The following is a 27,091-nucleotide window of genomic DNA, read 5'->3' on the forward strand; positions in this document are numbered from 1 at the left end:
ATGCTACAATTCAGTTCTCAAGGTGATCTGTCGGCAGAATTCCCTTTCAGACAGGGGAGGTCAGTTTTTGTTCTGAATGGCCTTCACCTGAGTAAACGAGGCCCACCCACACTTTGGAAAGCAATCTGCTTTACTCAAAGTCCACCACTTTAAATGTTAAACATTTAAATGTTAAAATGTTAAACATCATCCCAAAACACCCTCACAGAAACATCTCAAATAATATCCAACCAAATATCTGGGCATTGTGGCTCAACCAACTTGGCCCATAAAATTAACCATCATAGGAACAAAGAACAGATGGGGAAAATGGACAACAAACAGCAATATGGTAGACTTACATCCAACTTTATCAGAATTTACTTCAAACATCAAAGCCTAAACATTCCAATTTATAAGACTGAATTTTAAAACACAAAGCTCAATTATACGCTGTTTATAATAGATGTGCTTTAAATATAACAATACAGAATAGTTGAAGAAAAAGTGGGGGGAATTGCCATGGAAACACCAACTGAAAGAAATGTGGCTTAGCTATGTTAATATTAGACAAAGTAGACCATGAGATAAGAAGTATTACCTGAGGGACGCCTGCGTGGCTCAGTGGGCAAAAGCCTCTGCCTTCGACTCAGGTCATGATCCTAGGGTCCTGGGATCAAGCCCCACATTGGGCTCTCTGCTTAGCAGGGAGTCAGCTTCCTCCTCTCTCTCTCTTTCTGCCTGCCTCTCTACCTACTTGTGATCTCTGTCAAATAAATAAATAAAATCTTAAAAAAAAAAGGAAGTATTACCTGAAATAAAGTATTAAACTTCATAATGATAAAAGGGGCAATTCAACAGAAAAATAAAAATCTTAAATTTGTGTGCCAACTGTTGCACAATTAAAAAGTAAATGTTGACAGAACTTATATATAGAAAAACCCATAATCACAAGTGCATATTTTAACAAAATTTTTTTTTTACTAACTTACAGGACAAGCAGGAAGTCCTGAGCCTAAAAATCTCAGTCAATCTAGTCCTCACTGCAAGGAGAGGACAGCTGAAGGACCTGGAATCCTGACACGGTCTAAGAAGAATCCTTTGTATGGAGTCTCCTCCAGAGTCCACTCCATAGGACCTGCTTCCAGTCCTTCTTTCCCTCTTCTAACACTGGTGGAATGATGAAATATTGAGGGAAAAAATGATGGCATTGTTACATAGTCACTGATTTCTGGCAAATAGATTATAGGTGGGGGTGTTATTTGCCAGCTTCCAGGACTCTTCCTTAAGAGAGAGGACTAGGATATTCCCTTTGTCTCTTCTTTGTCCTTTACTTAATTCTGCTGCCTCGGATCTGTCTTGGATCATGAAGTCCTAATAGGAAAACAGCCAAATTCTCTATCGCCATAGAGAGCTGTAACCGGCCCTCGACAAGCCTACTCAAGACTTTAATGTAGCAGAAAAATAATTTTCTATCTCTATTGTCTTTTTAATTTTAGCCACTCTAATAAGTGTGTAATGAATCTCATTGTGGTTTTGATTTGCACTTCCCTAATGGCTAATGATGTTGAGCATCTTTTCATGTGCTCATTTGCTGTTTGTGTAACTTCTTGGGTGAAATGTCAGTTCAAATCTTTCGTTCACTTTTTAATTGGGTGGTTTGTTTCCATGCTATTAAGTTCTGAGAATTCTTCACAAGTTCTATAGAAATACTTACCTCTTCAGGCAAGAAACATGAATAAGAATCCCACTGTCGGGGGGCGCCTGGGTGGCTCAGTGGATTAAGCCGCTGCCTTCGGCTCAGGTCATGATCCCAGGGTCCTGGGATCGAGCCCCACATCGGGCTCTCTGCTCAGCAGGGAGCCTGCTTCCCTTCCTCTCTCTGCCTGCCTCTCCACCTACTTGTGATCTCTGTCTGTCAAATAAATAAATAAAATCTTTAAAAAAAAAAAAAAATGACCTTTAAAAAAAAAAAAAAAAAGAATCCCACTGTCGGGATGCCTGGGTGGGTCAGTGGGTTAAAGCCTCTGCCTTCGACTCAGGTCATGATCTCAGGTCCTGGGATCGAGCCCCGCATGGGGAAAATCTCTGCTCAGTGAGGAGCCTGATTCCTCCTTTCTCTCTCTCTCTCTGCCTTTCTCTCTCTCTCTCTCTCTCTACCTGCCTCTCTGCCTACTTGTGATCTCTGTCTGTCAAATAAATAAATAAAATCTTTAAAAAAAAAATCCCACTGTCTATTCCTAAGGCAGATTACATACCTCAAAAATCCCAGGGAAATGCTTTTATAGCAATGAAAGTAAGTCCCAATTACATATTAATCATAACAGAAACAATAGGAGAAAGCTCAAAGATCATCTGGAAGTCTTCACACCAGCCTGCATATTACAATCTCAAAGAGAACTTTAAAAAATACACATGACTGGGCCTTCCCTGAGTTCTGATTTCTCTTAACTGATCTAAGGATGGGACTAGCATATATATTTTAGAAGCTGCCCAGATAATTCTAATGTGGAGACAAAGTTGAGAAAGACTGTCCAACTATTTTATATATGATTACAAAGCTTCAATATTTGAATTTGGGCAGGGGACAAATTTCAGGCTGTAGCAGTTATCTTTCATATCTATACACTAATATCTTTCTTCTAAAACTATATCAATTTTGATGAAATTTTCCATTCCCTGTACTCTCAGTTTGCCTCTTTTTAAAAAACACCATGTCTCAATATCTAATATTAGTGTTTCTTTAATTGATCATTGTGTACTCTACCAGAATATTAACTGAGGGTAGGAATTTAGCTGGTTCACTACAGTATCTCTAGCATGTAGAGCGGTTTTATGTTGTTCCTGGCATACTGATCACTCAATAATTATTTGCTCAATAAATGAATGAGTTGTACAGGTCATACATACATTTAATTGAAAATCACGCTGAAGTGGCAAAGGCAATAAATTTGGAGATAAAGCATCTAGGACAGGGGTTTAGTCTAGGCACCAATATGATGCTTTAGGCAATTTATCCTTCAAAATCAATTTCCTCATCTGTAAAATGGGGTTTATACCATACTCTTCAAAAAATGAGACTGTTGATATAGTAACTCTTTGGATTGCAATACACAAGTTTCATCACTGCAACATCTAGTTAAAGATATGCTTCACTTCTCCTAATTTCATCTACTCATGTATAAGAACTTGAGTGTACATCTTCAGAGTTTCCTATGTTACACTGTACCTTTAAATGCCCACTTGTGCAAACTTGAGAATAGTAAGAGCAATTACCAGGAAAATCGCCAGAGTCCTTAATTCCATTATAGTGATGGTTGTACAACTACGTAAATATGCTAATAATCATTCATTGTACACTTAAAACAGGTGAACTTTATGCTATGTAAGCCACATCCCAATAGCCGTTAATAAAACCCCCAAATAAAGAATCGAGTTCAATAAGTAAGCTCAGCTATCGATTAGATTATCCTAAAAAATGGTTTATGAAAGAAACACCGACATTTGGTCGAGTCCACAGTGACGTGAACAATCAATCTTCAGAACGGTGATGGGATAACTGAGCTGAATGCAGTAAGAAACAAGCCAGGTTCCTCCAGGAAAGAAAGCATCATACTCCGAAGCCTGCAGTGTCAGTCCTCACAAGCATCGCCCCTGCCTCCCTCCTCCTGTCCTGCTCCCCAACCGAAAGCCCCATCTCACTATGCAGAGTGGACGCCTGCGGGAGCAAGTGTCCCTCCTTGCTGCTCACTTAGCGTCTAGTTTACTTAAGGCCCGCGTCCTCTCCAACCCCAGATCTGCGCAGGAAGCTGACAAAATTCAGGCTTGCAGAGCTGACGTCCCTCCCCGCATGTACCCACCCCGAGGTCACCCCGGGCACTTGGGAGCCACACGGCGCTCCAGCTCAGAGGGGCCTAAAACAGCCCGCTGACTCCGACCCTGGCCAAGCAGGCGTCACCGGAGATTTTTAAAAACGGTTACTGGCGCCACCTGAACCCTCCAACTCACGGCTGTGGGCGCCACCCAGAGCACGCCCGCGCGGAAGCCCTGCCAGAACGCTCCCGGGTGAGGCCAGCGCGCTCCCACCCGGCCGCGTAGGCCGCCAGCATCCCGGGGAGCCCGGGAAACCCACCCCGCGCCCGCGCGACAGTTCTCCCGAAACACTAGACGCTGGACGCGCGAGCTCCGACCTCCCCCTCGGCGGGTTCCCCGTCCCGCACGGAGGCGCGATCTGAGACGGGTCTTCCACCAGCCAATCACTTCTGCCAGCGAGTCACCATCAAGCTCCCCCGTGTCTTTTTCGCTCCCTTCCGCGGTCGGCGTCGCTCGCCGAGGCTTCGACGGGGCGCAGGCGCAGTAGCGCGGACTCGCTGAATGGTCAGCCCCACTGCGGTGCGCGGCCAGGGGTCGCACCTGCAGTTTGGCGGCGTGGGTCATTCGTCTAGCATCTCGAGCGGGAATCTGCCCAGCCACGTGGTCTTCTATAAGCACCTGCCCTCGTCGCTAGGGTGTGTTGGGCGGCAGGCGAGGCATTACAATAGATTGTACAGGTCCTAATGGTTCCTCTTTTGCGAAAGGGGACGCTCCAGATAGGTGAGGGAGGAAATTGATCTCAGCCTTTCAGGCCTGAAAATGGCACCTTGCATTTGAGGCAACGATTCCCGACAGAAAGTGCCTAGTGGCTGTGCCTGCTGGCTCAGTCCTGGGGCAACAAGCTCCACTTTTCTGACCCGAAAAATGTTTCGGCTAGGGTAGTTGGGGCTGCCTGAAACCCCAGAGCCACAATACAGAAATCCAGGCCACATTTCCTAATTTTGAGGTTTATTTTAAAATTTGAGGATGGTCAACAACAGATGTGCTACAAGAACTAAGTTCTCTTTACAAGCCACTGGTTATTGCATTCTAAGTGGAGCCCCATAAAGTTACCATTTCCCTTCAAACTCCTTGTCCTCTATTTGTCATATCCCCAGTGTTAGACCTGGAGTCCCTTTATGGTTTGGCCGCTAAGAAAATTCCTCATTCCAGGTGACCTCTCCCTCCCACAAGTGAAGGAGATCTGATTGCTTAACTAATGGATCTGGTTGTCATAGTTAACTCTACTTTTGGTCATTTGGACAGTTTCCAGTTTGGGGCAATTATGAACAATGCTGCCATGAACAATTTTATAAATATCTTTTTGTAGAATTTATATACACATTTCTCTTTTTTATAGTTTATGTTAAAGATTTATTTATGTTAGAGAGCGTGAGCAGATGTGGAGAGGCAGAGGGAGGGAAGGAGACTCTGGCTCACTGCAGAGCCCAACATGAGGTTCAATCCCATGACCCTGAGATCATGACCTGAGCCAAAATCAAGAGTCAGAGGCTTAACAGACTCGGCCACTCAGGCGTCCCCTATATACACATTTCTATTAGGCAGGTATATATGTGTTTTCAATTTGGGTAGATGTGAGCTATGGTCAGCAGAATGATGGCTCCCCAAAAAGGTCTATGTCCTGATCCCTGGAACCTGTATTTTAGGCTATGTGGCAAAAGGGAATTAAGGTTACCAATCAGCTGACTTTAAAATAATTATTCTGGACTTTTCATTTTAGAAATAGTCTGTTAACTATAAATATAAATATTCCCACTGAGAACACAAGTTCTGGTTAATACACTTCTTAAAATACAGTTAATAATAAATATAATTAGATATATAAGTAACAACGTAGACTAGACCATAAATAAATGTATAGAACAAGATAATGACAAAGAAAAGTTAACTGCCAAATATCAAAGAAGAGAATTTTTCAAGTGAAAAATTCCCAATGCATTTTATTCATTATGTAGCCAATTCAAGATGCTGGAGGAGATATCTATATCTTCTGTGCTCTTGTTGGCAGCAATGAAGAAAGAACTTTTTTATTCATTATCCTGTCTAGTCTTATAATCAGAAGCAATCTTTGATTTGTTAGATGCTTCATAATCTTGTATAATAAGCCTTAGGTGATTGATGATTTCCTTGTCAGCTGTTCTCGTGTTAAATCCCAACATCTTCATAATAGTTTCTCGAAAATCAGAAAGCTACAAAAAACCACCAAAAACATAAGATATATCATTCGTTTTGGCCACCTTCTTATTGTGTACAATGAAATTGGTATCAGAAATGTAGTCTTATTAAACATTTCTTTATGAAATGTAACATTCTACATTCAAATTATATTTTAAGCTAGAAATATTACAAGAACTCTTTATTTAAAATGTCCTTTTCATTTTAAGATTTTATTTTTATACTTTATAGACTAAACTTAATTTTACTGCTGCTTGTTTTTCATCCCTAAGGAAATTCCTTTTTGGACTTTGGATTTGCTATATGCTCATAGTAGTTCCCTAAGCATATCTCTCCACTTCTCCTCCAAAGTGATCTTCTAAGGAAAGCAGTTATAACCACCCACAAATCATATCTAAAGTATAAGTAGAGAATATCACAGAATTCAGTTTGTGTATAAGTGGGGAAATAAATATCCTAAACCAGCAGAGGCAGCTCCTGAGCCCACAGTGGAGGGTGCAGCTGGTTTCTAGTGGTGTCCTGGACATAGGAGCACGCAGAAATGGGGAAAAATTGAGAAGTCTAAGACCTGGTGGGTCAGAAAACTGGCAAGTGGGAAGGAAAAGAAAAGGGCTTGAAGCACATGAGACCAAAAATGGCAGTCTTTTTTTTTTTTTAAGATTTTATTTTTTTATTTTTAGGGAGAAAACTCGTGCCCACAAACGAGCTGGGTGAAGGAGCAGAGGGAGAGGGAATCTGAAGCCAACTCCACACCCAGCACAGAGCCCGAAGTTGAGCTCCAGCCTGTGACCAAGAGATCATGACCGGAGCGGAAACCAAGAGTCCGATGCTTAACCAACTGAGCCACGCAGGCACTCCCAAAAATGGCAGTTCTGAAGGACAAGGTTTCTGAGGGAAGAGGGAGATACTTGATGAGATGTTCCTTGAAAGATAGGAGATAAAGGAAAAGAAAAAAGCAAACAGTGGAAAGTCAGGGACTTCTATAAACAAGAGCACTGCAGAAGCAGGCATCATATAACTTCTCACCCCAAGATAAAAGGCTTGACGGGAAAAATAAATAAACAAATAAATATAGGGCTTGACGGAAGACTATAGAACTGCACTCACTGTGGCAACACAAGAAGGTGGTATTGAGTTTAAAAAAAAAAAAAGAAGCAAGTAAACCCTGCCCTGTAACTACCCTAAAGTGAAACACCTGAAATTGAGAGGTCAGGGCAATTAAAAGTATTTTATTTTATTTTTATAGATTTTACTTAATTATTTGAGGGAAAGAGGGAGCAGGAGGAGGGAGAGTGAGAAGCAGACTCCCCACTGAGCAGGGAGACCATACAGGGCTCGATCCCAGGACTCAGTTCCAGGACTCCATGATCATGACCCAAGTCAAAAGCAGACAACCAACTAAGCCACCCAGGCACCACAATTAAAAGGATTTTAACATGAATAGATAAAAGGCAAATAATATCCGTCCAAATTTCTTTAAATAGAAAATAACATCATCTAAACTAGTCAGGTGATGAAAATACTTCCCCCCAAAAAACTGCCACAGAGCAAAAGAGTCATGTTTGACACAATACCTGATATGGATTAAATTTCAGGGGTGCCTGGGTGACTCAGTTGGTTAAATATCTGATTTTGATTTCTGGCTCAGGTCATGGGGTCATGGGATTAAGCCCCTCCATGGGGTCCATGCTCAGCATGGAGTCTGCTTGTCCCCCTCCCTCTGCTCCTACTACCCACCCGCATGTGCACACTGTCTCTGTCTCACAACTAAATAAATAAATAAAATCTTTCTAAAAAAATTTCAAACAAGGATTTGCAGACATGGGGCAGGGAGAGGAGGCCTCTATTTTGAGTAAGAAATGTTGTAATTCAGAATACAAATGGACCAAAAAATGATATCCAATATGCCTTATAGATGAGGGAGATGTGGTGGTTGAACTCAGGCAAGAAGAAAACAAAGTCATCTCAGAAGTAAAGAGTGAACTACAGAGTAGCCAAAGAAGAGAAGATCTGACTGAAAATATAGAAAGGTTATTGAGAAGAGTAAAAACAAGAATATAAATATGCAGAAATTTAAAAAGAGAAAAAAACCCAAAAATAATAATATCATGATTTTATGTTTCAAGAATCTTTTAAGGTAATTGGTTACATTACATATTTCTTAAGCTACTAATAAGAGATGTAGCATATAGTTCCACAGTAGCCCCAAATTATCAGTTAGCCTTTTAAAAATTCTTTTAAAGGGGCAGCTGGGTGGCATAGTCCATTAAATCATCTGACTCTTGGTTTCAGCTCAGGTCCTAATCTCAGGGATGTGATCTCGAGTCCCAAACAGGGCTCCAAGCTCAGAGCGGGGTCTGCTTGAGGTTCTCTCTTCCTCTGCCTCTGCCTCAGTCCCTTCCACTCATTCTCTCTCTTTCTTTCTAAAATAAATAAATCTTTTTTAAAATTCTCTTACAACACCTGCTTTATAAATGTTGTGAGAATCTAGGCAAATTTAGCAGCACTACCCTCTTTTCCTAGAAGATGACTCAGCCCCAGACACATGGTTTCCCCTAAACTTCCATTCTTAGACATCTTTTTCCTCTTGCCATTGGTCAGTCAGAGGATGTATATGCAAACCTAAGTGAAGATAATCATTTATGCCACCCCTTGCTACTGTGGATTCACCAGGAATAGGCATTTGACCTAAGCTGGGCTTTCTTAGACCCTTTCTGGGGACTCTCTCCCCTGTCCCAGAATCTCTAAACATAAAGCAAGTTGACACACACACAGATGCCAAGAAGAGATGGTGAGAAAAGCTTTAGAAAGTTCCAGGTGCTAATCCTGCAGCCCAAGTGCAGCTCGTGCTGAGGTCTGGTTGCTTAACTCACCTTTGAGTCCATAAGCCAACAAACTCCTTTTTGTCTGGATTAGATAGAGTCTAAGGTGACATCAGTGTTAATCACTTTAAAGACTCTTAATATAATAATAAACAAAACAAACCTCTTGTTGTCCTGGTACTTTATCAGGAGTGCTCTTTGCTGTGCAGGGCTCAGAAGTGACAGCATCTAACAGCTGATAGACCTTCTCTTTGTCCCCTCTTGCCTCTTGCTTGGCAGAGTGTAATGTAGTTTTCAAGTTGTCTGTTTTCATACCTGCTTTCCCTTTCATTGCTTCCACTTGCATTAAAGATCGCCTGAGCTTTTCGATTGTTTTGTCCTGTGAGGGTATAAGGTTGGGGGAAAGGGATATGACTAATTAGATCTCTTCTAAGTAAAAGACAAGATGTGTGATATAACCCATGCTTCTTTTCTTCTTTTTCTAGGGCTCTGGTATATGGAAAAGAAAGAAAATTCCACAATTTATGAATTAAGAAGACATGTCTCAATCATCGTACGCATCAATAACAGTCACTGAGCACTTTTATAAACTAGGTACTTGGGATTTAAAGAAGTTTAATGAGTATTCATGTCCTCAAAAGTTGTACTGTCTTTGCTAACCAAAATCAGAAATAGAGAAAATAACTGGCTTTGCAGTTAAGATAAACATAGCTGGAAAAATGCCCAAAAAACCCCACTTATGGAAGTATTTAGTGCACCTTTGTTTTAAGGCATAAAACATATGTTTGAAATACTACAAGTGAAGCTTGATATGGAGAAGATCCAAAGAGGAGCCTCCAAAAATGAATAAAACTTAACTATTACCCCAATAAGAAAGACCAAAATAAGGTGGAAAGAGCAAGGACTCTAGAATTCTAACATTTAGAATGCCAGTTAACTTTGAGAAGTAGGGAAAAGAATAGATGAGGGTTTCGGTGGGGTTGACAATACCCTTGTTTTTAAGATAAGTGGTAGATGTCTATGCATCTAATTTTATTATCCAATAAGCTTTTATATTATATACACTCATGCGTGCATATAAAATAATTTTAATGTTAATTTTTAAAAAAATTCATAGGAAACATGCAGCTAAAATAGTAACAGATCAAAGCCGACGAGAATTTTTGAAAGCCTCACTTTACTTACTTTAAGGACATTTACTCTTGTAAGTTGAGTTTTCATACTTTTATTTGACAATTTCAAATCACTGAGCTGTTTCTGAAGTTTCTGAATTTTCTCCTCTAGTCTCTGAGTTGTAGCAATCTGTAAATTCTGCTGAATATTCAATAATGTTTGTTGCTCATTATCTTTCTCTAGCTGTCTGTACATCTTGCTATGCTCATCTGTCCACAAATTCTTAGTCTCAGAGTTTTCCTTTGGAGAAATCAACAGCATTGAAATAAAGAAGTTGTGCTTTAAGGTGGTGTTCCATATTAGCATACCAGATCTACTCTAGGCCGATAAGCTGCTGACAGTAATACTTGCTTACTTAAAAATTTTTTTCACTATAGATAGATATGCATTATTAAAATAATCTGGAAAATAAAATATGACAATAAAATTGATGGCTCGTGCTAACAATTTTATAAACACCCTATGGTAACATAGATTGTATCAACTTTTCTAGCAATGTATTATAAGGAGACAAATATTTAAAGATTCATACACAAAGATACTTACATTATTTATAACATGGAAAATACAAACAATGCAAATGTCCAAAAAAGTATAATTAAATTACATATGATTTATTATACCCTCCCTAAAAGTCAAGTTACAAAAATATTTACTCAGAGAAAATACTAGTGATATAACTAAATGGAAGAAGCAGGATTAAGAAAAACTATGCCTATAAGTTAACACTGGTTATCTCATAGTAGTAGGATTATTGGTGATTTTAATTATATTTTCTAGTAATCTGTACTTTACAAAGTTATTACCAGCAAAAAAAAAAAAAAGAGGATATGCAAATTTCATTAAAATACTGTACATTTTCATTATATATAGATCAAAAGCTAGTAATAATTTTTTAAATATTTTATTTATTTATTTGACACAGAGAGAGATCACAAGCAGAGAGAGCAGCAGGCAGAGAGAGAGGGGGAATCAGGCTCCCCGCTGAGTGGAGAGCCCAATGTGCGGCTCTATTCCAGAACCATGAGATCATGACCTGAGCCGAAGGCAGAGGCTTAACCCACTGAGCCACTCAGGTGCCCCAAAAGCCAGTAAAATTTATATTTAAAAAGAACCACTTGTTCTTTGGAAAAATAAAATACATGCCCCCAAGCAAGCTTGGGGGCAAGAAGAAGAAAAAGAAAAAAAAAAGTGGGGGGGCGCCTGGGTGGCTCAGTCAGTTACGCGTCTGCCTTTGGCTCAGGTCATGATCTCAGGGTCTGGGGCTCCATCCCAGCATCAGGCTTCCTGTTCACAGGGAGTCTGTCTTCCCTCTCACTCTGCCCCCTGCTGTGTATGCTCTCTCTCTCAAAAAAATAAAATATTTTTTAAAAAGGAGGAAAGAGAGAAAGTAAAAACATATAACATTAGGAAGGAGAAATATGCAGAATTCATAGATATAGAAAGAATGAAAATAATTCTAAAAGAATATTTTATACCTCAGTGGCAATAAGTTGAAAATCTAATAGAAGTACAGTATTTTCTAGAAAACAATAATATGCAATCATGTCTGGAAAACTCAAAAAACCCTAGTTAAGAAAACTATTGGATTAATATGTGAATTCAGTAAAATTGTAGGTAATTAATAAAAATATATACATATCAAATGTGGGGTGGCTGGGTGGCTCCGTTGGTTAAGCCTCATACTCTTGATTTCAGCTCAGATCTTGATTTCAGGGCCCTGCACTGGGCTCTGCACTCATCAGGGAGTTGGCTTGAGATTCTCTTTCTCCCTCTCCCTCTGCCCCCGAGTTTGCACACATGTGCAAGATAAATAAAGCTTTAAAAAAACAACAAAACATATCAAATGTTTTTATTTATATTAGTAATAGCCATTTCAAATAGAAATGGGGGAAAATATGTTATTAACAAAGAACAGAAAATCTATAAAAGACCTAAGAATGAATTTTACAAGAAAGACTTATAGGAAGGACTTATAGGACTTATATGAAGAAAAGTATAAAATCCTATTACAGTATATAAAATAAAATCTGCTATAGGGAAAAAGAAGATGTGCCAAATTATCAAAAATTACCAGTTGGGGCACCTGGGTGGCTCAGTGGGTTAAAGCCTCTGCCTTTGGCTCACATCATGATCCTAGGGTCCTGGGATTGAGCCCTGCATCAGGCTTTCTGCTCAGCAGGGAGCCTGCTTCTCCCTCTCTCTGCCTGCCTCTCTGCCTACTTGTGATCTCTCTCTCTCTGTGTCAAATAAATAAATTAAATCTTTTAAAAAAATTTTTAAAAAATGGAGGCACCTGGGTGCCTCAGTGGGTTAAAGCCTCTGCCTTCAACTCAGGTCATGATTTCAGGGTCCTGGGATCGAGCCCCACATTGGGCTCTCTGCTCAGCAGGGAGTCTGCTTCCTCTTCTCTCTCTCTCTCTTTGCCTGCCTCTCTGCCTACTTGTGATCTCTGTCTGTCAAATAAATAAATAAAATCTAAAAAAAAATTGTTAAAGAAATGAGTTAAACCTTTACCTTTTCACCTAAGAAAAAACCATGAGGTACTTAAATTTTCACTGTGTAAGAAGAATATTTGACGAGCATAGTCCCAGTTTTATAAAAATACCACCACCCACATATATGTACTTGTATATTTCCATAACCATGGCAATAGTTGTAGAAGATATATACACTACTGGTTACTGAGGGAAAATAGGCAGAAAGAAAGTTGAGGAAAATTATTCTTTCCTCAAATCTTTTAACTTGGTTTCAAGGGTTGTAGAAAGCATGTGTTAATTGAATATTCTTAAAATCTAAAATAGTGTTTTAAAATGTTCGCAGGGAAATGAATAATCATAGAACTGATGCTTTCATGTCTTCCTTACAGACACAGAGAAGTGAAGAGTAGAGAAGGTACTGGTCTACATATGAATTACTGAGGAATAGCATCGCCAGTCCCTCCCTGATACTCCTTGTATCTTGCTGACACAGTCCCTTGTGTTCTACCTGTACAGTCATTTCTTGGATCTCCTTTGCTTCCAATCCCCTTTTTAAAGTACATTAAGAAATACACTAATAACTGCCCTCCAAATGAATATGGAATATGTATGTATTAGAGAAATGAGAGGTATGGAACAAAGAGAGGCTTTTTTATAAAAGCAGAAGATTTAAAGATTTGTAGCAAATTTTCCTCTCTTTTCCCATATTAAGTATAAATAGCACTAACAGCATTAATAATATCTAATATCAAATCAACATTAGATAATATAATAAAATCTGATCATTTTCATTGACAGAGAAATGCCTTATCCAGGAAAGTCTTACTCTATTCCTGTCCAAGGCTAAACTGTCTTGAAAAAAGTCATTAATAGCAGTTTTCCCTTCCAGATGTTTCCAAGGTCTTTTTTGTTCCCTACACCTGTCTTGCATTTGGGATGATTCTCCAGCAGCTTCTTCAGAGTGATGCTGCAGCTGCTCCAGGCGTTGAGTGAGCATCAGAATTTCCTGCTGCAGGCCTTCGGTCCTCTGTGGGGAGAAGGAGAGCTAAGACTCCTGAGGGCCCATGATTTCTATTTCATTTCAAAATTACGTGCAAGGGCACCTGGGTGGCTCAGTAGGTTAAGCCTCTGCCTTCGGCTCAGGTCATGATCCCAGGGTCCTGGGATGGAGCCCTGCATTGTGCTCTCTGCTCAGCGGGGAGCCTGCTTCCTCCTCTCTCTCTCTGCCTGCTTCTCTGCCTACTTGTGATCTCTGTCTGTCAAATAAATAAATAAAATCTTAAAAAAAAAAAACTATATGCAAGTTCTACGGACACCAACACTGTAGTAATGTTACATTACTAACTAAGTGAGTGGGGAAGATTTAAGATGTGACATATATCAGCTGGTTTTAGAAAAAGAAATGGAGAGCTCTGATATATAAAATGAGACATTTTAGTGAGCACTGAGAAATAAAATTGTATAATGAATTTTAAGCAAAAAGTGAAAGAAAAAATTGGAACTCTACAATAAACAGAGGGCAGCAGATTTTTCGAACACATCTAACCTAAGCAATACCTATCTTCGTTTGAATTTTAAGTGAAGGGGCATGAGATGGTACTCAATTGATGTGGACATGACAAGGAGATAGAGCCACTGAAACTTGCTTGTTCAGTCTTTTCATAGAGTTGGCCAATACATTCAAAGAATGACCTGAAAATGGATTTACTGCACTGGTTGGCCTGACCAGTATTTAGGCATGATGGACACATTATCTTCACCATACCACCATACCACTATGTTTAAGCCAGGATTCACTGAGCTTACACTGAGCTGTACTAAGCATTTATCATGTATTAATCCAGTTAATCCTTACCACACTGAGATAGGAGCTATGCCCTTGCAGCCCCCAGCCCCACCCCATCCCATCAAATTTTACAAATGAAACTGAGGCCCACAGAGAATAAGCAATCTGTCCAAGAGCACACAGCTGATAATGGCTGAGCTGGGATTCATACCTGGACTCTCTGCTCTTAATAAAAACACTACACTACCTCTGCTTAATAATGGATACATTTTTCCTTTTATCACTGTAGTAGAAAAATAAAATCAAAGTTAAAATTCAGAGCCACAGGGGCGCCTGGGTGGCTCAGTGGGTTGAAGCCTCTGCCTTCGGCTCAGGTCATGATCCCGGGGTCCTGGGATCGAGCCCCGCATCGGGCTCTCTGCTCGGTGGGGAGCCTGCTTCCCTTCCTCTCTCTCTGGCTGCCTCTCTGCCTATCTGTGATCTCTGTCTGTCAAATAAATAAATTAAAAAAAAAAAATTCAGAGCCACAGAATTTACTAAATCAGCTAATATCAAAATTGACACATTAAAAGCAACAAATTTGAAAGAATGATTTGTCTGTCAATACACTTACAGACTTCCAAGATTGTTCTTTTGCACCAATTTCCTGAATCCTCTCTTTCACAGCCTCCTCGGTGGCTGGTATGGGGACAACATTGTTGCTCAGGAGAGTAGCCAACTGACTGAGGAATTTCTGGTAGTGGGATCGTGTGGTTTTGGTTTCCCAGCTGAATGAATGTGGAGGTCTGTCCAACTCATATTTTTGTTTTTCCTTATGGATTGAATCTTCTTGACACTTATCCCAAATTTTCTGCCCATCTTTTGGTCCTTCAGAATGAAAAATGTCTCTTTCAGAGTTCTTGGTCAGGATATCTTCACCTTTATCCTAAATATGCCAACACACATGTTAAACTTCCCACTTGGAATTTAATATGATTTTAATTTTTTTGAAATATAAATTTACTTCCTTTTTTGATATATAGTCACAATACAAAATTTGAGGAGCAAGGCCCTCAGAAGAAGTAAAGTGTTATGGAGTCATAAGAGAGACAAGAGCATACTCAAAAGAGCAGACTAGAACATCAAGAGGTATCAGAATGATCATATGGAGAAATTGGTTTGAGAACATAGGAAATTGAGCTTGGAGAAACAGCTGACCAAACAGCTTCAGTTAATGAAGTTATACTCTTTACAGACTATTTTGAGCTAATAAATATAGAAAGAATGACATAAATTTTAAAATCATCATTTTGCTTCTAATAAAATAACTGATTTGGGCAAGGCTTATCAATGAATGTTAAGACAGTTAAGTGAAAAGTTGGGAGGGAAATGGATATTTCCATAAAGACTTCATTATGGTTATAGAACATCATTTAGTAATAACCAATTTGATGATGTAAAAGCATAAACAAAATAAGTTCCACTTCTTTCCCCCAACTTTTCCCTTGTGCTCCTATAATCATCCTGCTTCCATTGTAAATAGCCTTGGCGGGGGAGGGCGGGGGATGATTATACTTGTATTTCTTTCCCAATCTCCCATGGGAATATTCTACCTTTATAAATTCTAGACTTCTTTCCACTTTCTTGACCTTCAACTCTGGAAGCTAAGTAAATAGGGTCTGTTTCTGGGCTTTTTGTCATGTGAAACTGAGAAATAGAAAGAGAGCTAGAATTTTTGAAGTAATGATAGGTTTACATCACTAAAAGGCTAGAAGAGGCAGATTAAAAGGGCAATGGGAGTAACGGTCAGAGTTGCAGGAATATTAGTTTGGGAGAGGTTTTTAAGAATGTGACAGATTAACAGAGAAGTGAAAAAAAAGGGAAGTGTTACTGGGAATTACTTGAGAGGGGCAATTAAAAACTGGAATGACTTTAAACTACTTTAAAAGTAGTTGCTGAATCTTTTTTAAATGGAATTTTTTTTAATGTCAGATCATATTAATTGGATTATAATGGACCTTGTCTTATACTCAAGTTATGTAATAAACTTAAAGTCTAAGGATTTCAAAATAAACTTTCACCACTTCCTTGACAATAGAGTAGATCCCATCCTCCAACCTTCTCCTATAAAACCTCTACTCATCCTGTGAATTGTGACTACTAAGGACCAGACTTGTCTCCTCCTTCCAAACCCAACTCATTCCATAATTCTAGATTTCAAGGTCCAATATAGATGCTCCACCAATTTAGCATCGTGATTCCTATGCCTTGGTTTCAATGACTTTTGCCTACACCTCTCTTCAACCCTTACATTTAGAGCCCAAAACCCAGATGTTGTCAGCAGCAGGAAGTAACCCACACCCAAAATGTAAAACTCCAACACTTCATTCTCTAACTACCACTCCTCCTCCCAGTTCTCTCTCAGCTCAGTTCTGTTCTGCAATATCAGAGACCTTAGATCTACCCTCTGCCTTCTCTCTGTAGTCAGAAAGGCTTTCAGTCAACCACATAGCACAGCTTTCTCTGATCCTCCATAAGAAGCAGATCAAAAAGCTACTCAGTATTTGCCAGTTATCTCTTGGAATAACACAGAGTAATAAAAATCCTGTTTCTTTAAAAGTCAATCAAGGGGCGCCTGGGTGGCTCAGTGGGTTGGGCCGCTGCCTTCGGCTCAGGTCATGATCTCAGGTCCTGGGATCGAGTCCCGCATCGGGTTCTCTGCTCAGCAGGGAGCCTGCTTCCCTCTCTCTCTTTCTCTCTCTCTCTCTCTCTCTCTGCCTGCCTCTCTGTCTACTTGTGGTCTCTCTCTGTCAAATAAAAAAAAAAAAATTTAAAAGTCAATCAAAATTTATTCTCACCTTCATCATGAAGCTAACCAAGGAATCTTCTTGTCCTTTCATATTCATGTAATGGATGAACCCATCAGTACCTGCTAACTTTTTCTCCAAAAGGCCTGCTTTTCGTTCTGCCTTTTCTCTTTCAAACAGATGTATTCTGTGTAAGAAATCAATAGGTAACAACAAACCAACTCAACTTTCATACTTCAATTAAAAATAATTAAAAGAGGGGCGCCTGGGTGGCTTAGTCGGTTAAGCGTCTGCCTTTGGCTGAGGTCATGATCCCAGAGTCCTGGGATCGAGATCTGCATCGGGCTCCCAGCCCAGTGGGAAGCCTGCTTCTCCCTCTCTCTCTCCCACTGCTTGTGTTCCCTCTCTCACTGTGTCTCTCTCTGTCAAATAAATAAAATCTTTAAAAAATAATAATAATAATTAAAAGAAATAATCCTCACTTAAAGTATATTAAATATGTGTATTAAGTAGAAATGTACTTACTGTGAGAAGAGCTAATAGTTACCCAACTATTTTTAGGGAGAAACTAGAAATGACAGAGAAATGGAGAGAAAAACAAGCCAGTGGTAAATCCTCTAGTAATTCCCCTGGGGAAGATCAATTTTTAAACCATCCTTTTCATGGGGAAATTTGAGCATGAATATCTTGCCTGCCACTATTGGTAACACTGTGATGATCAGGAGGTTCCAGAGGGATACAAGTAAACCTATTTTAATAATACCTGATGGGCTCTTCTACTGGGATTTGATGAGAGGAAAGGGAATTAGAATAATGATGTAGCAATAGAGAATAGCATATGTAAAAGCTTTTTTTTTAAAAAATCAAATATACAAGTAGCTAATTATTTGGGTTTTGTTTTGATTACTAATTGATAGGTATTGGTAACATTTTCTACCCCATACCTATAGGTAAGTTAAAATTTCAATCTATCTTCTATGTTTTTGTTTTTTTTTTTCTCTTCTGTCTAGTAATTATAGCTTAGAGAATTAGTGCATTTGAGTCAGTTCAAATGAAATTATTCAAATCATCCAAATAGAAAATTTTACCTCAAAAGGTTATATTAAAGACTTGCAGGACACATGCAAAAGGTCTAACACACCTGTAACTATAACCCTAGAGTGAGAGTAAAGACACAGTGGGACAAAAACAATATTTGAAAAAATAATTCCCAAGATTCCAAACCTGATGAAAGACATAATAAATAGATTCCATAAGTTCTGTAAACCCTAAGCAGGGTAGTACAAAGAAAGCCACACCAAGACACATCATAGTCAAACTGCTACCAACAACAACAAAAAGCACGCATTATTCCCTTCAAAGGTACAACGATGAAACTGATGACTAACTTTTCAACAGAAACTATAGAAATCAGAAGATAATCAGATGACATCTTCAAGTGCTATAAGAAAAAATATTAGCCAGAATTCTATAATCAGTTTTTAAAAAGCCACTCAAAAAAAAAAATAAAAATGAAGTAATATAGTTTCAGAATTAAAAAATGGAAAAAACTGTCAGAAGAAATGCATTATTAAAAGAAACACTAGAGGATGTCTAGTCCAAGATGGTGAAATGGGAAGACCCTGGGCTCACCTCCTCCATGAAGGCACCAGACCTACATCTCTATGTACTGGCAATTCTGCCTGAGGGGGAGTTGAGGGTTGTCTGAGCAGTTTTGCACATCAGAAGATGGGAAGACTGCGTGGAGAGACAGGAGAGATAGAGACGCCTTGACTGATACATCTGCAAGCTCTGGGTCACTGGTCCACACCAGCCACAGACGCCCTGGGGCCTGGAGGGATAGCTGGAGGTTAGAAAAGCAACTGGAATGTGGAGGAACTAGCCCTGGAACCCTGCCGGGGGGGGGGGGGGGGGGGGGGGGGGGGGGGGAGCTACTGGAACTCTCTATAGGTCAGAGGGGCAGGTAGCATAGTTTGTGCTCCCCCTCCACCTTGGTGATGTGGATGGGAGCAGGGTTCCAGATGCTGTGATTGACCTGCTGCCTCAGCGAGCACTGGGTGCCTGGCCCATACCAGCCTCAGATGCCCTGGGGCATGAAGGAACAACCACCAAGTAAAGGAGCTAGGTCTAGAATCTTGATGGGACATGATGGAACAGGTGGAGCTGTCTCTGGGTGGAGGGGCTGGGGGCACCAGGTTTACACTCCCCTTCTATCTTGATGGTGCAGATAGGACAGGGGTCAGGCACCATGGCCAGCCTGTCACACCAGCAAACCCCATGCCCCTGGCCCACACTAGCCCCAAATACTCTGGGCACAGAAAAGCCACGGTTTAAAAGAGGAGCTAAGATAAAAGAGCCAGCCCTAGAACTCTGAAAAACAGCAGGGGGAGCTGCTGGAACTCTTTCCAGGTTGAAGGGGCTGGTGAGCACCTTAGTTACATTCTCCAACCATCTTGATAATATGGATGAGGACCACACTAGTGAACAAGCTCCACGCACCACCTCAGTGAGCCCCAGACCCCTGGCCCACACCAAACACAGCTTTCACACAAAGATTGCCCCAGCATGGCACACACTAGGACACCACTCGTCCAGCAATTGCTAGGGCTCTAGTCACTATACGAAGGTGATACAGGCACAAAGCACCTGGAAAATTCCAGGCCCACACCACTTCAGCCCCAGAGAACTTACTAGGGTACTCCCAATGCAGAGCACTCTGGGACCTCCAAACTAATGCCTGCTTCAGCTCTAGCTGCCTTGCCATGGTACCCCCTGCATGGAACAACCTGGGAACTCCTAACCCATGCTCACCTCACCTCCAGCTGCCCTGCCAGGACACCTCCTGCATAGGGCACTCTGGGACTCCCAAGCCCACACCCCACCTCAGCTGCAGCCACCCCACCATGGGGCCTCCTGTACAGAGCATCCTGGGACAACCTTGGCCCATGCCAGCCTCCATTCTAATCACCCCAACAGGGTACCCTCTGCACTGAATACCCCAGGACATCCCAGCTTTCATCCACCTCTGCTTCAGCTGATCTCCCAGGGTAGCCCTTTGTAGCACCCCAGAATCCCCTGGTCTAGGCCCCACCTTAGCTCTAGCTGCCCTGCCAGGGCACCCTCTGCACAGAGATACCTAAGATGTCCTGTTTGTATCCACTTCAGTTTCATCTAGCCTGCCAGGGGGCCTTCTGCACAGAGAACCAAGGATCCTACAAGCCTGTGCTCACTTAAACTTTAGCTGTCCAGCTAAATTGCCAGGGCAATTTGCATGAAGAGCCCCAGGACCCACTGGTTTGCACTCGATTCAGCTTCAGCCATTCTGCTGGTACACTGTGTTCACAGAGTCCTGGGACCACCCAGGTCCATACTCACTTCAGCTCCAGCCATCCCACCAGGGTAGCCTTAGCACAGAGGGCACTGGGAACCTCAGCCCATGCCAGACACATCTCCAGCCAGCCAGCCAAAGTCACCAGGCACACACAGTATACACAGGAGATGACACTATGCAAGACCATTCCTTTAAGTTTAGGAGAAGTAGTTGTCCTCCATAATTCATAGAAACAGACATCCAGCAAAATGGAGAGACAGAGGAGTATCCCCTGAATGAGTGAGCAAGATAAAACACCAGAAAAAGAACTAAATGAAATGGAGATAAGCACTATGCCTGAAAGAGAGTTTAAAGTAATGATCATAAAGATGCTCACCAGGTCGGAAAGAAGAGTAGACTCTGAGAACTTCAACAAAGAGAAAATATAGAAGAGAACCAATCAGAATTGAAGAGTATAATAACTGAAATGAAAACTACACTAGAGTGAATCAACAGTAGATTAGAGGATGTAGAAGAATGTATCAGTAATCTGGAAGACAAGGTAAAGGAAAGAACCCTAACTGAATAGCAAAAAGAAAAAAAAATTTTTAAAAGAGGATAGGTAAGGGATCTCTTGGACAACATCAAGCAAACAATATGCATTATAGGGGTTCCAGAAGGAGAAGTGAGAAAGGGAAAGAAAAGTTATTTGAAGCAATAACATCTGAGGGGTGCCTGGGTGGCTCAGTTGGTTGAGCATCTGCCTTTTGGTTAGGTCAGGATCCTAGGGTCCTGGGATCAAGCCCTGCATTGGACTCCCTGCTCAGTGGGGAGCCTGCTTCTCCCTCTCCCTCTGCAGCTGCCCCTGCTTATGCTTGCTCACACACACTCTCTCTGCCAAATAATTAAATAAAATCTTAAAAAAAAAAAAAAGGAATAATAAGAATTCCCTAACCTGGGGAAGGAAACAGACATCCAAGTTCAGGAAGCATGGAGAGCTCCAAACAAGATGAAATCAAGGAGGCCCAAATCACCAACACATAATAATTAAATGTCAAAGATTAATGATAAAGAGAGAATTTTAAAGGCAGCATGAGAGAAGCAATTAGTTATATGCTTGGGAAATCTCATGAGGCTCTCAGCTGATTTTTCAGCAGAAACTTTGCAAGCTGGAAAGATGTGGCAAAGAGCTGAAAGGAAACACCTACAACCCAAAGTAGTCTACCTAGCAAGGTTATCATTCAGAATTGAAGGAGAGGTAAAGAGTTTCCCAGACAAATGATAGTTAATGGAGTTCATCACCACCAAACCAGTGTTACAAGAAATGTTAAAGGGAGGGGCGCCTGGTTAGCTCAATGGGTTAAAGCTCTACATTCGGCTCAGGTCAGGATCTCAGGGTCCTGGGATCAAGTCCCACATTGGACTCTCTGTTAAGAGGGGAGCCCGTTTCCCCCACCACCCCTCCGCCTGCCTCTCTGCCTATTTGTGAGCTCTCTCTGTCAAATATATAAATAAATCTTAAAAAAAAAAAGAAATGTTAAAGGGATTTAAGTGAAAAAGAAAAGGCCATAATTAGAAGTAAGAAAAACGTTATATAAAATATATCACAGCATATACATAAGACATGGAGGAGAGAGTTTAAAAAAAAAGTTCTTTTAGAATATGTTCAAATTTAAATCAACTTAGTATCAGCTGCTATTTATTTAGGGTCCTACATATAAATCTCAAAGTAACCCCAAACTCCAAACCCATGATAGATACACAAAAAATAGAAATTATTCAGGCATAACACTACAGAAAGTCATCAGTCACAAGGAAAGATAATGTGAGAAGACAGAGAGAATAACAACAAAAATAACCAGAAAACAATTAACAAAATGAAAATAAGTAGATAGATAGATACTTATCAATAATTACTTTAGATGTAAATGTTCTAAAATGCTCTAAACAAAAGACAAGTGAATCAGAACAGATTTAAAACATACACACACACACACACACACGCACACACACACACACACAAGCCATCTATATATGGCTATAAGAAACTCAGGTCAGAGCTAAAGACTCAAATAGACTGAAAGTGAAAGGATGGAGAAAGATACACCATGCAGATAGAAATGGAAAAAAAAAAAAAAAAGCAAAGCCAGAATAGCAATATTTATAACAGACAAAACAAACTTTAAAACAAAGACTGTAGCAAGAGATAAATGATACATAATGATAAAGGAGTCAATTCAACAGAAGTATATAACAACTGTAAATATCTAGGTACCCAAAATTGGAACATTTAAATAGATAAAGCAAATATTAACAGACATAAAGGGAGAAACTACAGTAATAGTACAATAGTAGGGGACTTTAACACACCAGTTATATCAGTGGATAGATCATCCAAGCAGAAAAATCAATAGGGAAACAGTGTCATTGAATGATATATTAGATCAGATGGACTTAACAGATATATAAAAACATTCCATCCAAAACAATGGGATACACATTCTTTTCAAGTGTCCATGGAACATTCTCTAGGACAGATCACACATCATGCTTTGAAACAATTCTCAATAAATTTAAGAAGCCTGAAATCATATTATGCATCTTTTCTGACCACAATAGTGTAAAATGTTCTATGCTCATGGATTGGAAGAGCAAATATTGTTAAAATCTCTAAGCTACCTAGAGCAATCTATATATTCAATATAATCCCTATCAAAATACCATCAAATTTTTTCACAGAGTTGAAACAAATAATCATAAAATATGTATGGAACCAGAAAGGACCCCAAATAGCTAAAGGAATATTGAAAAAAACAAAAACAAAAACAAAAACCAAAGCTGGTGGCATCACAATTCCAGACTTCAAGCTCTATTACAAAGTTGTAATTATCAAGACAGTATGGTACTGGCACAACAACAGACACATAGATTAATGGAACAGAATAAAGTACCCAGAAATGGCCCCTCGACTCTATGGTCAACTAATCTTCAACTAAGTAGGAAAGAATATCCAAGGGGGAAAAAAGACAGTCTCTTCAACAAACGGTGTTGGGAAAATTGGACAGCCACATGCAGAAGAATGAAAGTAGACCATTTCCTTACACCACACATGAAAATAGACTCAAAATGTATAAAAGACCTCAATGTGAGACAGGAATCCATCAAAATCCTAGAGGAGAACACAGGCAGCAACCTCACTGACCTTGGCTGCAGCAATTTCTTGCTAAACACTTCTCCAAAGGCAAGGGAAACAAAGGTAAAAATGAACTACTGGGATTTCATCAAGATCAAAAGCTTTTGCACAACAAAGGAAATAGTCAACAAAACCAAAAGACAACAGATGGATTGGGAGATGGTATTTGCAGATGACATATCAGATAAAAGGCTGGTTTCTAAAATCTATAAAGAATTTATCAAACTCAACACCCAAAGAACAAATAATCCAATCAGGAAATGGGCAGAAGACATGAACAGACATTTCTCCATAGAAGACATCCAAATGACCAACAGACACATGAAAAAATGCTCAACATCACTTGGCATCAGGGAAATACAAATCATAAACCACAATGAGATACCACCTCACACCAGTCAGAATGGCTAATATTAACAACTCAGGAAACAATGAATGTGGGCAAGGATGCAGAGAAAGGGAAACCCTCTTACATTGCTGGTGGGAATGCAAGCTGATACAGTCACTCTGAAAAACAATACGGAGGTTCCTCAAAAAGGTAAAAATAGAGCTACCCTACGACCCAGCAATTGCACTTCTGGGTATTTACCCCAAAGATACAAATGTAGTGATCCAAAGGGACACCTGCACCCCAATGTTTATAGCAGCAATGTCCAGAATAGCCAAACTATGAAAAGACCCCAGGTGTCCATTGACAGATGAATGGATAAAGAAGATGTGGTATACATACAATGGAGTACTACTCAGCCATCAAAAAAGAAATCTTGCCATTTTTAATGACGTGGATGGAACTAGAGGGCATTAGGTGAAGCAAAATAAGTCAATCAGAGAAAGATAATTATCATATGATCTCATTCATATGTGGAATTTAAGAAACAAAACAAAGGATCATAGGGGAAAAGAGGAAAAAATAAAACAAGATGAAATCAGAGAGGGAGACAAACCGTAAGAGACTCTTAATGTCAGCAAACAAACAGGGTTGCTGGAGGGGAGGGGGGTAAGGGTAAGGGGTGGGGTAATTGGGTGATAGACATTAAGGAGGACACATGATGTAATGAGCACTGGGTATCATATAAGATAAAATCTCTAAGCTACCTAGATCAATCTAAACATTCAATACAATCCCTATCAAAAGATCACCAACTTTTTTCACAGAGTTGAAACAAATAATCCTAAAATATGTATGGACCTCTACTTAGTAAACTAGAAATATACTATATTTACTAGTAATATATTATATTTATTAACTAGTAATAATTTATTAATAAAACTAGTCATTAATCAATAATTAATAAATTATTAATTGAACTAGTAATTAATTTATTAATTAACTAGTAGTATATTTATTAATTCATATGTTGAGTTAATTAATTGAATTTAAAATTTAAAAATTAAACAGGGGCGCCTGGGTGGCTCAGATGGTTAAGTGTCTGCCTTCATTTGGTCATGATCCCAGGACCCGGGGATTGAGTCCTCCATCGGCTCCCTGTTCAGCAGAGCCTGCTTCTTCCTCTCCCTCTGCTACTCTCCCTGCTTGTGCTCTCTCACTCTCTGTCAAAAATATAAATAAAATCTTTTTAAAATTTAAAAAAATAAATTTAAATTAAAAAATAAAATAAAATTGGGCAAAGGATTTGAGTAGGTATTTCTATTTCTTTTTTTTAAAAGATTTTATTCATTTATTTGACAGAGATCACAAGTAGTCAGAGAGGTAGGCAGAGAGAAAGGGGGGAAAGCAGGCTCCCTGCTGAGCAGAGAGCCCGATGCGGGGCTCGATCCCAGGTCCCTGAGATCATGACCTGAGCTGAAGGCAGAAGCTTAACCCCTGAGCCACTCAGGCGCCCCAGATATTTCTATTTCTACAAAGAAGATACACAAATGGCCAATAAGCACATGAAAAAATGCTCAACTCTTAAATCTTTTGGAAATAGAAATTAAAGTCACAATGAGATGCGAATTCATATCCACTAGAATAGCTATCATAAAGATGAATGGTAACAAGTGTTGGTGAGGCTGTGGAGCCATTGGAATGCTCATACATTGCTGATAGGAATGTAAAATGGTGCAGCTACCTTGGAAAATAGTCTGGAAATTCCTCAAAAATAAATTAGAGTTACTTTATGACCCAGCCTTCTACTTCCAAGGCATATCCTTAAGAGAAATGAAGTATACAGTCACATAAAAACTCACACAAGAATCATCACAGCAGCATTATTCATAAAGCCCCTCCAAAAAGGGGAAACAACCCAATGTCCATTAACTGATGAATGGATAAGGAAATTGTGGTATATTCATACAACAGAATATTATTCAGCCATAAAAAGGAGTGGAGTATACAGATTTATGGTTCAACATAGGTTAATCTTAAAAATATTGCACTACGTGAAATAAGGGAGACACAGAGGCCATATACTGTATGATGGCATTCATGTGAAATGTCCAGAAAAGGCAACTCAGAGAGAAAGAATGTAGATGAGTGGTTGTCAGAGACTAAAGAGAGTGATACGGAGTAATTGCTAATTGATGTGGGGTTTCTTTAGAGGGTGGTGAAATGTTCTGGAATTGAAGAGTGGTAATGACTGCACAACCTTGTGAATATACTAAAAACTACCAAATTGTGTACTTTAAAGGGGTGAATTTTTTCTTTTCTTTTTTAATGAAGTACAACTGATTAAAGGGGTGAATTTTAATCATATGTAAGTTATATTTCAATAAAAATGTTTTTTTATACATAGTAATTTTGAGTCAGGTATTATAGGAAATCTTACTAAGTTTAAATTCCATGATCAATCAGGAATATAGAGTTTATATACTATTTTCAAGCTTATGACAAATGACATGTTTGAAAAAAACACTAGAAAATTTCCTACCTTAGATGGTTTTCTAGTTCTATAATTCTTTCAGTTAGATCCCAGTTACCTCTTTCAAGATTCTGAATATTGGTGTTTTTCAAAGATTTAATTCTGGTTAGAGAAGCAATAAGTTCCTCTAGATCCTTGATATCATCTTTCAGGGACATTATCTGAAAAGACTGTTGCACATTATTTTCTTTATAACTTTCTAGCACATTCTTCATCTCTTGCAATGATGTTTCTTTTATGAGGAGCTTGTTTTGAAGATTTCTTAGCTAATGAGAAAGGGAAAATCATAATTTTGGTTTTAGAAAATTCATGACTTTAAATCATTATGGGTATTTAATTTATACATTTTTTAAAGATTTTTTAAAAATTTATTTGCCAGAGATCACAAGCAGGCAGAGACACAGGAAGAGAGAGAGAGAGAAGAGGAAGCAGGCTCCCCTCTGAGCAGAGAGCCTGATGCGGGGCTCGATCCCAGGACCCCGAGACTATGACCCGAGCTGAAGGCAGAGGCCTTAACCACTGAGCCACCTAGGCGCCCCTATACATCATTTTTTTAAAAGACTTATTCATTTATTTTACAGAGATAGAGTGAGCAAGTGGGGCTTGGGGCAAAGGGAGAAGGAGAGAGAGAATCCTGAGTGCAGAGCCGGACT

General features: G+C 39.7%; 1 protein-coding gene across 1 annotated transcript in view; it reads right to left on the bottom strand.

Annotated features, from left to right (window-relative positions):
* Nucleotides 1-5,750: 5,750 nt before the first annotated feature.
* LOC123943124 (girdin-like) overlaps nt 5,751-27,091 on the bottom strand; it is a 45,446-nt gene continuing 24,105 nt past the window's right edge. The window contains exons 4-10 of the mRNA XM_046007008.1: nt 26,448-26,704; nt 17,126-17,261; nt 14,902-15,213; nt 13,329-13,529; nt 10,035-10,262; nt 9,013-9,228; nt 5,751-6,041 (exon numbers count right to left, since the gene is read on the bottom strand). Of these exons, the coding sequence (XP_045862964.1) occupies nt 5,880-6,041; nt 9,013-9,228; nt 10,035-10,262; nt 13,329-13,529; nt 14,902-15,213; nt 17,126-17,261; nt 26,448-26,704 (1,512 nt within the window). The 3' untranslated portion in view covers nt 5,751-5,879. The remainder of the gene's footprint in view (nt 6,042-9,012; nt 9,229-10,034; nt 10,263-13,328; nt 13,530-14,901; nt 15,214-17,125; nt 17,262-26,447; nt 26,705-27,091) is intronic.

The sequence above is a fragment of the Meles meles genome, chromosome 6 (genome assembly GCF_922984935.1).
Source record: "Meles meles chromosome 6, mMelMel3.1 paternal haplotype, whole genome shotgun sequence".
Classification (NCBI taxonomy): Eukaryota; Metazoa; Chordata; class Mammalia; order Carnivora; family Mustelidae; genus Meles; species Meles meles.